The sequence below is a fragment of the Berghia stephanieae genome, chromosome 7 (assembly GCF_034508935.2).
Source record: "Berghia stephanieae isolate SIO BIC M18660-M18661 chromosome 7, UCSD_Bste_1.3, whole genome shotgun sequence".
NCBI lineage: Eukaryota > Metazoa > Mollusca > Gastropoda > Nudibranchia > Aeolidiidae > Berghia > Berghia stephanieae.
Window position 1 is genome coordinate 30,141,503 of NC_088366.1, and position 14,544 is coordinate 30,156,046.

General features: G+C 36.2%; 1 protein-coding gene across 4 annotated transcripts in view; it reads right to left on the bottom strand.

The window, feature by feature from the left end:
* Window positions 1–1,221: 1,221 nt before the first annotated feature.
* The window catches only part of LOC144977033 (uncharacterized), a 14,919-nt gene continuing 1,596 nt past the window's right edge, over window positions 1,222–14,544 (bottom strand). For all 4 annotated transcript variants that reach the window (XM_078921748.1, XM_078921749.1, XM_078921750.1 and 1 more), the window contains exons 2-7: window positions 14,328–14,544; window positions 12,187–12,343; window positions 11,154–11,288; window positions 8,720–8,941; window positions 7,288–7,481; window positions 1,222–3,641 (exon numbers count right to left, since the gene is read on the bottom strand). The exon at window positions 14,328–14,544 is cut by the window's right edge and continues 60 nt beyond it. In XM_078921748.1, coding sequence (XP_078777874.1) covers window positions 3,274–3,641; window positions 7,288–7,481; window positions 8,720–8,941; window positions 11,154–11,288; window positions 12,187–12,343; window positions 14,328–14,544 — 1,293 coding nt within the window. In that variant the 3' untranslated portion in view covers window positions 1,222–3,273. The remainder of the gene's footprint in view (window positions 3,642–7,287; window positions 7,482–8,719; window positions 8,942–11,153; window positions 11,289–12,186; window positions 12,344–14,327) is intronic.

Sequence of the window (14,544 nt, forward strand, 5' to 3'; positions counted from 1 at the left end):
AAACAAACATAATACAGTTCATAACAGAGAGATGATTTACAAGGAAAAAAATATCATCTCCCAAAACTAACTCTACATTTGACTGTTTCCCTCTCAGTCAGGACATCCGACCAGGGCCAGGAAAAAACCAAGCAATCTCATACCAAGACAAAGACACAAAGCATGTTGGAAAACAGCCTAAAGGGGATAGAAGACACGGTAAGTACCTCCCTGCCCACTGTGGAGGTAGGGATCCCCACCAAGAGGAACACACTCAATTGTTTACAAATCATACATATGTAAAAGGGAAAATAATACAGTGTATAAGAGAATATGATTTACAAGGAAAAAAATATCATCTCCCAAAACTAACGATACATTTGACTGTTTCCCTCCCAGTCCCAGCCAGGGCCATGACAAAACCAACTAATCTCATTCCAAGACAAAGACAGAAAGGAAGTTGGAAAACAGATATCGGGGACAGAAGACACAGTATGTACCTCCCTGCCCACTACAGGAGGTCGGGACCCCCACCCAGTTTTACTCGGTTGGATTGTTTTGGTGGACATGGGGTCTGAGATCACCTAAAAGTCTCATCCAGACACAAAGCACATGTCCCTGCTAAGAGGAATAAATTAAAATGTTTACAAACATGTTTTCATCCATTCCAAAACAAAGACAGAAAGCAACTCAGAAAACGGATAGAGGGAATAGAAGACACAGCATGACCTCCTGCCCACCATGGAAGGTCAAAGACCCCACCCAGACAAAAGATGACGACGATCACCAAATGCAAGTGAATTGTTGTTAGAAGTAGAGGCACTCAAGGAAATAAATGATTTCATTGGCAGAGCTATTGATTTCAGCTCACAATTAACTTTTTCCGTGATCTTTGTCTTGTTTTATGACGATTTTCTTTTTTTTGTTACAAAGGCAATGACTTGACCCAGGTACCTATAGGTCAGAAGGTGAGTGACACAAATCAAAACCACAACGCAATTTGAAATATAAAAGTGAACAAATCAGATGCCACATCTCCAGTTTTTTCCTAGGGTTCTTTTTTTTTTCAGGAAAGGAGAGAGGTAATAGAGATGCTTTTTGTTTCCTCATTTTAAAAATTTACAAGGTTTATTTGAGGTGAGATATGATTCTCCACTTATTCTCAGGGTTGTTATTTTTTTTTTCTTCAAAAATCAGTTGGCATCCCCGATAAATAAAAATACAAATAACAACAACAAAATGTTTCTTTTGTCACAGTATCATGTTAGCTTCAGGAATGAAATTGTCCAACAAAACAAAACAATACAATAACACCCCAACATTGACAGATTGATATCATTTGAACTGAACACTTTACAAGCACCGTTCTATTTCATCATAGCCTGACACTGACAATATATCTCTATTTTAAAAAATAAAATACAGCGATGCTTCGGTGAAACCTGAGTCGCATTTCTGTTATTGTTAGGCCTTCAGTTACAGCTAGATGGATAAATAATTGGGGATTGAATTATTTTCTTGAAACCAGAAGGAAAGAGAAGAAGTAGAAGTAGAAGGCCAGGGGAAACTTGGAGGAGAACAGTGGAAGGAGAGATATTGAGCTCCCTAAAGATGACGGCCACGGACAGAGGAAGGTGGAGGTCCTTCTTGGTTGCCCAACATACAACATTCCAATAGGCTTTATGGGCAGTAAGTAGAATGAGTTTGTGAGACAGTCAGCTGGTAGAGGATTAATGAGAATATAATTTAATGCCAAGCTGTTGTTCTCTAGTGCCAGGAGTAAGGAAAAACATGTTTTTTATTTGAGTTGCCATTCACTCAAAAGAGCTCTTCTCCCTCTTTCTCATTTTCTCCATACTGTTCCTTAATGCACTGCACGAGTACTAGCATAGAGTGGCTGCTTAGTTTGATGTCACCTAAAAGTCTGTTAGACATTGCTTTCCAATCATTGCTGGACAAAAAGACAAATCAGAAAAGAAAAAAAAAATACTCTTGATTCCTTAAACACCCATTTCCTTGTTAGCTCAGTCCTCTAACAATTCAAATGAAGATGCCTTTTTCAACTGGTAGTAATCTGTGTTATTGGGGAAGGTGCTAAATCTGGCAGAATACAGTACCCAGATTTGTTGTTTGTTTAGATTTTAGGGGGCTTTTGCAATGCTAGCGGCACTTTCATGTCATTTCAGCATCAATCAAAAAAAAAAGATGGCAGTGAAAAAGTCGTAGATCTGAAGATGAAGGACCAAAAAAAAGTATGACAAAGGGGACTGGTTCAAAGAGGGAAAACAGGATCCATTAGCAATCTATCACTGTGCCTGTTTTGATATTACCTAAAAGTCCCATTCAGGCACAAGCCGAAGCAAATGATCTCCCTATGAAGGATACACTCAAATGCTTACAAAGTACATACAATAGATTAAAAACTATAAATACAAAGTATATAACAGTGGGGTGATTTACAATGGAAAAATTGTAATCTCTCAAAAAACAACTATATACATTTGGCTGCTTCCCTCTTGGCTCAGAATCCCCACCAGGACCAAGAAAAATAAGAGCAATCTCAATCCTGAACAAAAATAGAGAGTAACATGGAAAGAGAAAAACAGATATAGAGGGATAGAAGTTGAAGACAGCCCAAGTGAACTTCTTCCCAAAGTGGAAGATATGAAATTTAAAATATTGCTTTACAAAGTAAATATGTCTGCAAGAGACTGTAGGTACTGTACCCATGATATTAAAAGCAATTCAAATTTCAATTGTAAATTTCTTACAAACTATAATTCGATCTTGCCCTATTGAAAGCTTTAAAAATGTTAAGTTCTCTGAGAGATATAATATACATGTGTATTGGTCTCAGGAATATTAAATAACACTTCAAACGCCTCAATAAATGGCTGTCTGCCAGAATTTACCTTTCTCCACATGTAATTCCATTAACCCTTGCATTCACATGAATGGACAATTGAAAAGATTTGCTCTACATTCATGTTGAACTCAAGATTAAATACGCTTCTGTAGCTCTGCACTTGGGCCCATTAATTTATAGTTCTCCAAACTTTTTTGTTATAGTAGGTCAATCTGCATACTTTCTCTCATTATCTATCTGATGATAACTGCACGCTTTATCATTTTTACAGAGAGAGCAGTAACCACCACATATCATGTTTGCACTCGTAATGAAAGCGAGACTATAATATCAGAATAGAGCAAAACCAAAACCCCATCTGTAAAAGGTTAAATAGCACTTCCAAACATTAGAAAAACACATTTTTTAAAAGAAAATAAAACATCAATTTATTGCACAACAGTGTGCTGATTATTATCCAGCACAATTGTATATTCTACAGGTTGTTCTCGTTCTTTTGTCACCACTTCCTGTTTGAGGGTTACTTGATTCCTTTCCAAAACTGCCAATTGTGCTTTCAACAAGTCCAAATGAGCTTTTCTCTCATATTTTTCAAACTCAAATCTCTGTTTCTGAAAATCCATTTCTCTCTTTCGAAACGTCAACTCCTCCTTGGTCAACTCCAATTCCTGTAATCGTATCTTCCTGTCCTCCTCATCTTTCCTTTTAAGATATGAAATAAATGCACTTAGTTCATGGCTTGAGGATGGTTTAGGTTGAGGCGACGTACTTCTCTTCCTTTTCCGGCCTCGTGTACCTAGAAAGAAAAATATAAATTAATAGCGCCTCAAATTCTATATCAATGCAATGCAAAGCTGCTTGAAGTTATGAACTATAAAATAAAGTAAAAAATATTGAACAAAAATGGGCATGGCAGCTTAAAAAAAGAACAAAATACATAACATGGAATATTTTAGGCTTAAAACTTTTCTTCAGCCAAGTCAAAAATTATTAAAACGAATAATTTAAATAGAGCTTTACTTCTATCTTTATGGATTCTGAGTAAGATATCACTGTTTCATTTTTTCTTCGTTTTTTTTATTTTTTATTTTGGAAATTAAGGGTCTTGGGCTAAAATGTTCAGCATTATTTCACTCCTTATATTTTTGAAGCTCTTACACTCATTTCAATTCAAAACTAGTCCTTTTTATCATAATATGCAGGGGGGGGGGGAATTTGACACTTAAAAAAATAGTAACTCCTTTCGTTTAAATGAATATATTGGCAATGAATCCAACTCAGGCTAACATTTTTTTTAAAAAGGTCCCAGAAATTTACCCCTCTAATTGTCAGAGTATCTATATGTAAATTTTCCAGCTTAATGTAAATTTAGGGTTATGATCTCAACAGTCGACAAGAGTTTTGAAGCGATTACTCAAATAAATGTGATGTGTGTATAATTTGTCTGAGTGGTAAAATATTGCCCAATTAAGTGTTTTAAATGCTATCTAGTTGGTCTTTTTTTTTTAAACATTTCATTTATGTCATTCATTTATTATACACACTCTATTTCTTTTTAATACTCTCTCCTCCTTGTTTCATTTATTTTGCATGCAACCATTAGCTCAACCAAACTTACCTATGGTGAGATGTAAAACTAAAAGCTATAGCAGGGTGTCCAGCAGATTATCAGACTTAAAAATCCTACCTCCCCCCAAAAAATCCTACCAAGCAATTTAAAAGCAGGGGTGAAAATGACTGGTCACAAAAAAGGAGGAAATTTTTCATCGTGAAGATCATGACCCATCCATGCGACCATAACCTATACATTTGAATTTCACTCAAATTTACTGAGATGCGATCCAAAATTTGTCTTGCAGCAATTTCTGACACTACTCGGTGGAATTTCAAAAGTTGAAAGTGTAATTTAAACATTTGGTGGTTGTAGTAGGGATGATGATGTGATGGTTGTAGTAGTAGTGGTGATAGGGATGATGTGGTAGTAGTGATTGTAGTAGTAGTAGTGGTCGTATGGATGATTGTGTGGTGGTTGTTGTAGTAGCTGTGGTAGGAATGATGATGTGGTGGTTGTTGTAGTAGTAGTGGTGGTAGGGATGATGATGCGATGGTGGTTGTAGTAGTGGTAGTAGGGTTTATGATGTGGTGGTGGTTGTAGTAGTAGTGGTGGTAGGGATGATGTGGTGTTATTTGTAGTAGTAGTGGTGCTAGTGATGATGGTGTGGTGGTGGTTGTAGTAGGAGTGGTGGTAGGTTTGTTTGTTTGTTTGTTGCTTTAGGTCTCTTCCAACACAATTGAGGTTATATGAGAGACCGCTGAAACAAAAAAACAAGCAATCTAACAAAAATAGTACAAATGTCAATCAAAAGCATAACCTAAAGATATCATAAGCTAAATTATAAATAACCAAGAACAAACAGGCAGAGGATTTACAGGAAAAAAAATATCCCCTGTCAAAAATACAATCACAAACCAAAGAAGCAGGATAGGCTAGTAAAGAGAAGAAGAAACGACATCACTATCGGATTGTACACCCATGCGAACATCATAGGTATATGATTCAAGGGTGATGCTCCCATCCAACCACCCGCGAGTGGTGGTAGGGATGATGTGGTAGTGGTGGTAGGGATGATGATGTGGTGGTGATTGTAGTAGTTATGTGGTCTTAGAGATGATGATTTGATGGTGGTTGTAGTAGTAGTGGTGGTAGGGATGATGCTATGGTGGTGGTTGTAGTAGGGTTGATGATGTGGTGGTGGTTGTAGTAGTGGTGGTCTTAGAGATTATTGTGTGGTGGTGGTTGTAGTAGCAATGATGATGTGGTGGTAGTTGTAGTAGTAGTGGTGGTAGGGATGATGTGGTGTTATTTGTAGTAGTAGTGGCGGTGGTAGGGATGATGATGTGGTGGTGGTGGTTGTAATAGTAGTGGTGGTAGATATGTTGATGTAGTGGTTTTGGTGAGTGTTTTTTATTCAGTGATGATAATAGCAATTTGTCAAAAAGGAGGAAAATGTCTCCGTCTATAGATCAAACACAAGCAAAGTGTAAAAATAACAGGAACATAGTTTTGTATTAGTATTATTTAATATATTACTATAAGTAGTATAAATCCATTCTTATTATTAGACATAAATTTACTATTTGAAAACATGTAATGAATTGTCCTTTCCATATGTAAAAGGCCTACAATGCTATTCAAATAAAAGACCAGAAAGTGTTGTTTTGTTTTGATTTTTACTTCATAAAGCATACTACAACATCTTTGTTACCGAAACATAGTGGTTATTCAGCTTAAATAATCAATAATCAATAATCTCTCAAATTAAAGCCATAGCCCAAAGGTAAAAAGAAAGAGTAAATTAAGCCAATCACCATTGCTTTATTTTAATAATATATTATTATCTCTGTATAACCAGATGATTATAAGAGAGAGAGAGAGAGAGAGAGAGAGAGAGAGAGAGAGAGAGAGAGAGAGAGAGAGAGAGAGAAAGAGAGAGAGAGAGAGAGGGGGTATTAAAAAGGCAATAGGTACCTACAACGGAGAAAAAAATCCAGACCCATTTGTCCCTCCCTTCCCCTTCAACCATCAACCAGCTAATCAAAGAACACCACTGGTCTTCTGTATCAATTGTGACATCTGGTGCCATTCTGTCTGGCCCGACGTCATAAAAACGGGACCGTCACCAATTTCAAGAGACTGAGCACAGGTGTCAAAATATGACATAAGACATAATGGTGATTTTGTGGTTTTGAGGAAAATGCTTGACACGGCAAAAAAATCCGACCTGGGATGCAATTATCCGACTTTTTCCTACCAATCCGACCTTAAGGTAAAAAATCCGACTTTATCCCACTTATCCGACCTCGCTGGACACCCTGGAGTGCCGTAATGAGCTAATTAAGATGGGGAGAAAAATAAAGTGAGTAAATGTGACTCATAACAAATGGAGACAACACAAGACAAATGATGTTTTGGCCTCTGGCCTTATGTGAAACGTTTGTTTTGTGTTGTCCCCTTCGATATGAGTCACATTTACTCAATTTATTTTTCTCTCCATGGTGAAATGACCCATTATCAAGAATTGAAAGATAGGATAGTAAACATGTGAAGCAGCTGTTCTCTATTCTCGTAAAGAATGATTCCACCTTCAGACCTGTAAAATCCTCATGGTTCCAATCCCGCTGTTGAAGGTACAAAGCTGGGAAAAGTATCTTTACTCACTTTCATTCACCATACTTGGGTGTAAAATGAGGACCTGGCAATAAACAGTATTGTCTGTCTGTCGGATAAAATAATAACAGTCCCTTAAAAACATCATGTCTCATCTTATCTGTTAAGTGTAGCTCATGGCTTGAGACCCCTTGTAAACCAATTTGAGCACATTTAGTGGAAATTGCGCTGTATTACAGTTAAATCCTTAAAAAATCTATAAATCATTTCTCACCTATTTGAGGCTCTTCCTCAGCTCCACTTTCTTCATAATCAAAGTCACCATTGTCTGTAGTAATGGGAGAGAACTTCACACTCTGAGCATTCTTGCGTTTTCTGCCTCTTCCAGGAGGATTATCCAATCTTTCTCTTTTAGCTCTATTCAATTCGTACAAAATATTTCCCATCTCATCTTCTGCTGTGGGCATTCTGAATAAACAAATAAATTAATTAATTAAATATTAGTTTTTTAATTAAATTTGTTTAAAAAAGTAAGCATATTGCAAACATTTGTGACCAACAATTTGAAAATGGTATTATATCAGGGGGGGAACCTGATACTTAGAATTAGAATTTAATTCTTAAGCTTAAAATAATAAATTTGACTTATATAAATATTTTAACTGAGGTGAGGGTTTTATGTCTCACACTTCAAAACAGTTCAATTTCCTTAATCTGATCATACTAAGTTTACACTTAATTTTCTTAGCTGTATCCCTTCCCATACAATACCATTTTGAGAGACGGGGTCACATTTACTTCAGGAGTATGAAATTTGAAAATCATTGAATATTCAAAATTCAAAATAGAAATATCTATTTATTGCCTAACGTCAACACATTGTAAAATACATAAAAATGCATGATGAGTGTCTCACAAGACTGGTTTCTTTTATTTCAATAGAAACTGTCATAGGAAACCATCAGAATAGTTTCTCTTGTTATTCCCAAAGAAAATAAGCTGGGGTGAGTTTTTTTGCATTATAATGTCTAGAACTCAAAATACAGTCAAGAGGAACAAACGAGACTAAAAACTAAAATAATGTAAAAGCATTACACAGAGTGCAAAATCCTAAAGAACAAAAACCGCAATAAGTAAAATGAAAATATTTATAAATAATTTTTGCAGGAAAATCTCACATAAAAGACCAGAAAAAAACAGCCTTACAAAGCTCTGGAGAAAACTCATCAATAACCAATTGGCAATGAAATAGTGAGATGAAAACAGAAGTTGATTAAACAAACCATCTGGATAACCCCACACAAACATTAGACATCAAGCCTTTCTTTGGAATATGTAAAACAAAAAGGATAACCTGGCCATAAAGCTGGGTGAATAGACCTCTAGATAGATATGTAATGGGCATGGCGATAACTAAAGTGAGCAGCCCACGATAAAAGGAAATGGGACGGGTGATGAAGCATAAGTAAGTTAAATATTGGGCTATATGTTTTCAAATCCAAAATCTGTATACAATATATTTGTGAGTAAAACAGAAATATTTTCATCAATTCTCCTCTTGTGACTTAAAATATGAATCTGGAAGAAAAATTCAGATGTCCACCAAAAAAAAAATGTTTTAATTTCTTTTACTAGCAAGCCCATCGATGAATTGAACTGAACATTTTTTGGTGGGATAATAGTATTGGTATTAAATCAAAAGTTACCTTCCGTGACTAAGGGCAACAAATTTGTCTATGAGAAATCTGATACGTTTTTTAATAAGTCTTGGTGTGAGATTGAGGAGTCTTGTATCTTCTCCCTTCAATATGTCCACTGCCTGGATCCACCGCTTCTCTCCATTGGCCAACTCAAATGGATTATTCCTTAGAACTTCTCTAGCTATCAAGATGTCTAGATCCTCTGTAAAGGTAAAGTTCCTAAACATTCTGGAGAGCAAAAGAATGGGAGAGTTAGAAATTGTTCCATTCCAAACAGCAAGTGGAGTGTTTCCGTGTATATAGGGAGTGCTCGCCATGCCTGAGCCTATATGCACCATTTTAGTGTAGTATTTAATCAGAAGTTTTTTGTTAAAATATATTATTTTATTACTTTTATCTGTTTTTATTCTATTTTGATTCTTTATTTATTCTACTAAATTAAAATAATATGAATTCAAAATAATTCTGAAAGTCTGAAAGATTTACATCCCTGAATACAGAGATGCCAACTTAAAATTTGGCTCACAGGAATTTCAGACACCACTCGGAGGAATTACAATGCCGAAAGAGGAATTCCGCATACAAGAAACGGGAATTCGGATGGTACTTGGCATTGTGTTTATATTTCCTATTATTCTAAATTGATAGCTGATGAGTACTATATGATAAATAAACAATGCCAAATACCATCCAAAGTCCCTTTATTTTAAATGAAGTAAAGCTCCATAACCTAATGCTGTGGTTGTGGTAGTGGTGACAGTGATAATGATATGTTTGTTTATGTTTTTAAGGGTTTTACAGAGTTTTTACAGGGTTTTTTGCGCTTGCAAAACATTAAGGTCATATCAGCGCCAGTAAAAAGGAAGAAAATGGGATAGTAAAAAGTTCTAGAATTACAATTAAAGCATCCAAGAACAGGTAAGATAAAGGGGAATTGGTTCAAATAGGAAACAGATGTAGATTCCAAGAGCACATTATCAAAGTACTTAGCTTGAGATCACCTAAAAGTTTCATCCAGACACAAGCACAGCTCCCTACTAAGAGGAATACACTCAAATGTTTACTCAAATCATATATAACATGTAAACAAAACATAATACAGTGCAAAACAGAGATACGATTTGCAAGGAAAAAAATATCATCTCCCAAAACTCTAAACATTTGACTGTTTCCTTCCCAGCCAGGTTCTGGACAAAACCAAGTAATCTCATTCCAAGACAAAGATAGAAAGCATGTTGGAATACAGATATAGGTGGGTAGAAGACACAGTAAGTGCCTCCCTGCCCACAATCGGAGGTAAGGAACCCCACTCAGTGATAATGATACATGGGTAGTGGTTGTAGTTGTACTGGTAGTGATGGTGATTATAGTAGTAGTGGTAGTGATAATTATGTGGTGGTGGTGGTTCTAGTAGTAATGCTAATGATGTTGATGTGGTGGAGGTTGTAGTCGAATTGGTAGTGATGATGATGTGGTGATAGTGACGGTGGTAGTGATGATGATATGGTAGGGTGGTTGTAATAGTAGCGTTAGCGATGATGATGTGGAGGAGGTGGTGGTTATAGTTGTAGTGATAGTGATGATGTGGTGGTGGTGGTAGTTGTAGCCGTTGTGGCAGTGATGATGATGTGGTGATAGTGGTTGTAGAAGTAGTGGTAACGATGATGATGTGGTGGTGATAGTGGCTGGATTTGTTTTAGTAGAGATGTGGTAATTTTAGTAGTAGTGGTAGTGATAACGATGTGGTTGTGGTTGAAGTAGTAGCGGTGGTGGTTTGATGATGTGGTAATGGTGGTTGTAGTAGTAGTGGTAGTGACGATGTGAGACGGTGGTTGTAGTAGTTATAGTGATGATGAGGCAGTGGTGGTGTTGTAGTAGTCTTTGTAGTGATGATGATTTGGTGGTGGTAGCTGTAATAGTATTGGTAATGAGGCTGTTGTAGTGGTGGTGGTTATAATTGTGATGATGTGGTTGTGGTGACTGTAAAAGTAATAATAGTGATGATGATGATGATGATGATGATGTTATAGTGGTTGTTGCAGCAGTAGTAGTAGTGATGATGATGTGGTGGTGCTGGTTGTAGTAGTACAGTATTAGTAGTGATGATGTGGTTGTTGTGGTTGTAGTAGTGACAGTGATGATGTTGTGGTAGAGGTGTAAGGAGCACTCTTGGAGCAATATGACCTTATTGGAATTTGACAAAAGTTGCCTGTAATCCGGAATTTTTTGCTCCAGACTGAATTTTTTTCCGGTGAATCCGGAGTTTTGGCATCACTGCTGAATATAAAGTCAGTACATTTTGCAGCACAATTGGTTTTAAACAGGATTTTTAAAATCTAGACATTAAGAATCACATCATTTAAAAACAATTACTTTTGCAATATTTTTATACAATAATCAATGACTCCTGTAAAAGTTGAAATCAATTAATAAAACATACCTTAGAGGAGTGTCATCATCCTCACTGCGTGGTAAGTGGTTTTTATGGATGACATTCACTTTACCCACTTTCAGAGCTCCTTTGTTGAATGACACTTGGAGGAATGCTTCACAACCTTTGCCAACATAGTTAAACCTGAAATATTTTGAACCAAAAAAGAGAAGAAGAAAAATAAAAAATTAAAGAAAAAGAAAAGAATATAAAAGAAAGAAAGAAAGAAAGAAACATTTAATTCATTGTTTCTTACTCATTTTTAGTATATATATTTTATATATCATCTTGTAGCATTAAAAATAAATAAACCGTATGAGGATGTACATTAAATGGTCTGATAGGTAGACTTTTAAATTGGCAAAAGGAAAACTGAAGAGGTCCTGACAGCACATTTGGTAGAGCATTGAACTCAAATGCAAGGATACAAGTTTTTCAGTTTCTGGTTGAGTCAGAAGTTTCATTCTGGCCTTTCTGTATCCCAACAATAATTTAATGATTGGTTTTGATAGATCTAGCCAAAAAGACTTCTTGACAGATTAGTGCCCTATCCAAAAGGTGACAATGAATTGTTGCAGCCCCAAAAAATCTCTGTCTCTATAGATAGAATGCGCTTGGCTAAGAAGCTCACAACATTGCCATCCGGAAGTATAATGGACCAACACACAAAACTATGTGTAACCATGAACTTTTATAGTCTGGTTAATACAGTTTAGTGAGAAATACTCATAAACGCGGATGGCAAAATCAATAACGAAGTCACGAGTGACGTCAACTTCAATCTATCTATACCATGTATAACATAACAATCTGTATATGGTAAGTCTCTATATATGGCCTGCTGGGGGTGTAAATCGTAAATTCTAGTAAACCTGTGAAATTGTGCTATATATAGCCAATTATATTTTGGTCTAAAAACAAAAGGGAAAAACACCAAACAAAGTTTTAAGACAATGGGCCAAAATTAACCACTAAGTCATTTGCTTTAACTTATTAAATAAAAAATATGAAAACTAAAAAAATTTAATGGCAGTAATCTCACCCTTTTCTTGGAGTATGACCATTATCTGATTTTGGTGGATCTCCGAAATGAAGACAAATCATTTTGACTTTGGCATAAACGAATCTGTCAGGAATAGGAGCATGAACTCTTTTCTCATTTAAATACTCCACAGTGCATGCTGAGCGAGGTTTGTAAACTGTGGAGAAAAAACACAAAGTTTTAAAACTAACTATACCGATTGTGAAAAAAGATCAGTTTTGATAAATACGTTTTGAATGAGTCAAGGGTTTGGTTTCTGATAAGGAGTTCCACATATTGGGAGCAGAAAAAGTAAAAGTAAAAGAATGCTAAGTACAATTACAATGAGGCAGCAACAAGAAAACGTGGTAATAAGATTCAGCAGATATAATGGTTGGCCTAATGTAATAAGTTAATAATAATAAGGTTGCTGTTGAGTTTAACCAAGATTTTTTTTTTAATTTGCTATAAATCTCATAAAATGCAAATATTACAACTTGCATCAGAATATTGAAATAAAATAATAATCTACATTTAAGTTGAAAATGCATTTTTATGGCATCAATTTTCTGAATAATTAAAAAATCTACACCTTTTGATTTTCATTTTGAAATTGGTTTTGAGGCTATCTCAAAGCCATTCCTCATTCTCTGTGGTGTGGACCTCAAAATCAATAAATAAAAATTATCAAACCAAACTGTTTAATACAGACATATTGAAACAAAGGTGGCAACGCTTTTCAAGTTTTATTATTATTTTCTCTCTTCTATTTTTCTACAGCACTTGTGATAATGTTGACCCCTGTTATTTTTCCACATAAAGGCTGCACTAAAGCATGCTGTCGTTGGCTTTAAAAATCAATCAGAAATCCTCAACTTACAATGTATATACATGAATATCTCTATGACAATCCCCACCCTCTTTAGTCATGCAAATCCATTTGGAAATAAAAACTGTTAAGAAACAAGTTCAGAAACATTATGGATTGAGAAATAAAAGAAATAGAGAAGTGCCAGATGAAAACAAAGAATAAAAATATCACAATCACAGGGAATACAACATCAACCACTTGGCTGAGAGAGTGAGTGAACACACTTGCAATGAACTATCCGACCACCAACCTGGGTTTGGCCCCATGTCATCGTGGTATTTTTATTCCCTTTTTCCTTCTTGCACGTCTTCATTCTTTTCATTTATCAGCATTAAGAAACACGTGGCAGCAGCTTCTAATGGTGCTCACACTACTATGTTATGAAGATCGACCCAATCTGCAAATTCCTTACCGCACTTGAGCTTCGTCACAACACAGCGGTGTCGGGTTCTTTCCCACATTGGGTACATGTTGGACCAGTGGCAAGTCCCCACTGTTGAAGCAATTTTGCCGTTAGGCAGGTTCTCGACCGAAGCCGATTCGCTACCACCCAGTGTCTCCTCTTACTGGTGAAGAAGCCTGCCATCTTCTGACCTAGTTTCGAGGAGTAAATGTCACCTCGAGGGATTGAATTCGTCCAAACCGACTTCCATCTCGTATATGCATCTCTGTCCGTAGTCAGGGAATCTGCCTACAAGGGTTGCCAGAACTTATTTCAGTTCAAAACAGGGGCACCGTCCATTATGTGCTTGAGAGGGGTATCCCCATTTCCCTCTCTCTTTGATCTTATTAAGACAGCTCTTCGTAATCGTCTCCCTCCGGACATCAGGGGGCTGGATTGCTGCCATTATCAGGCCCCATTCTCTAGGCGTTGTTGCCAGCCTTCCTGACACTATGTGCATCGTCTTGCAAAGTTTAACATCTACCTTCTCAACGTTCCTGCTTCTACTCCAATATCCTCGTTTGCTGGACAAACATATAGACTACTACCATTCCAAATTATTGTCAACACCATTTGATGACTTTTTTCTTCATCCTTATTCATATTTAGGACAGTGATGTAATTTATCCTCATGAGGACAATTTTATCTGATTATTGCCAAAAGTCTTTTCATTCATAATACTAACCATTTATAATTATCATTGCTATCAATATTGGGAGATCTGAAAAATAACAGTCTTTAGAGGAGAATAATAATGCATTTTACTCGTAATCGTAATAATGACTTTTTATTTGTAAAACTTGTTATAATTGTAATCATTGTCATGCATATATCTTTTTCTAACTTACAAAATCCCGTCTTCTTTGAGAAGTCTTCAAGGGTTGAACTAAATTCATCCCAACTGTCAAACTCAGGATTTGATCCAAATACTTCTTCATAGTCAGCTGAAAGGTCGAAGACCAGGCCATCTTCATCTGGATCAGTTGCTTCATGTTTCTGCACACCGACAACTTCAGCCTCAGTTTCCGATTGATCTGGCTCTTCTGTGTCATCTACCTCATTCTT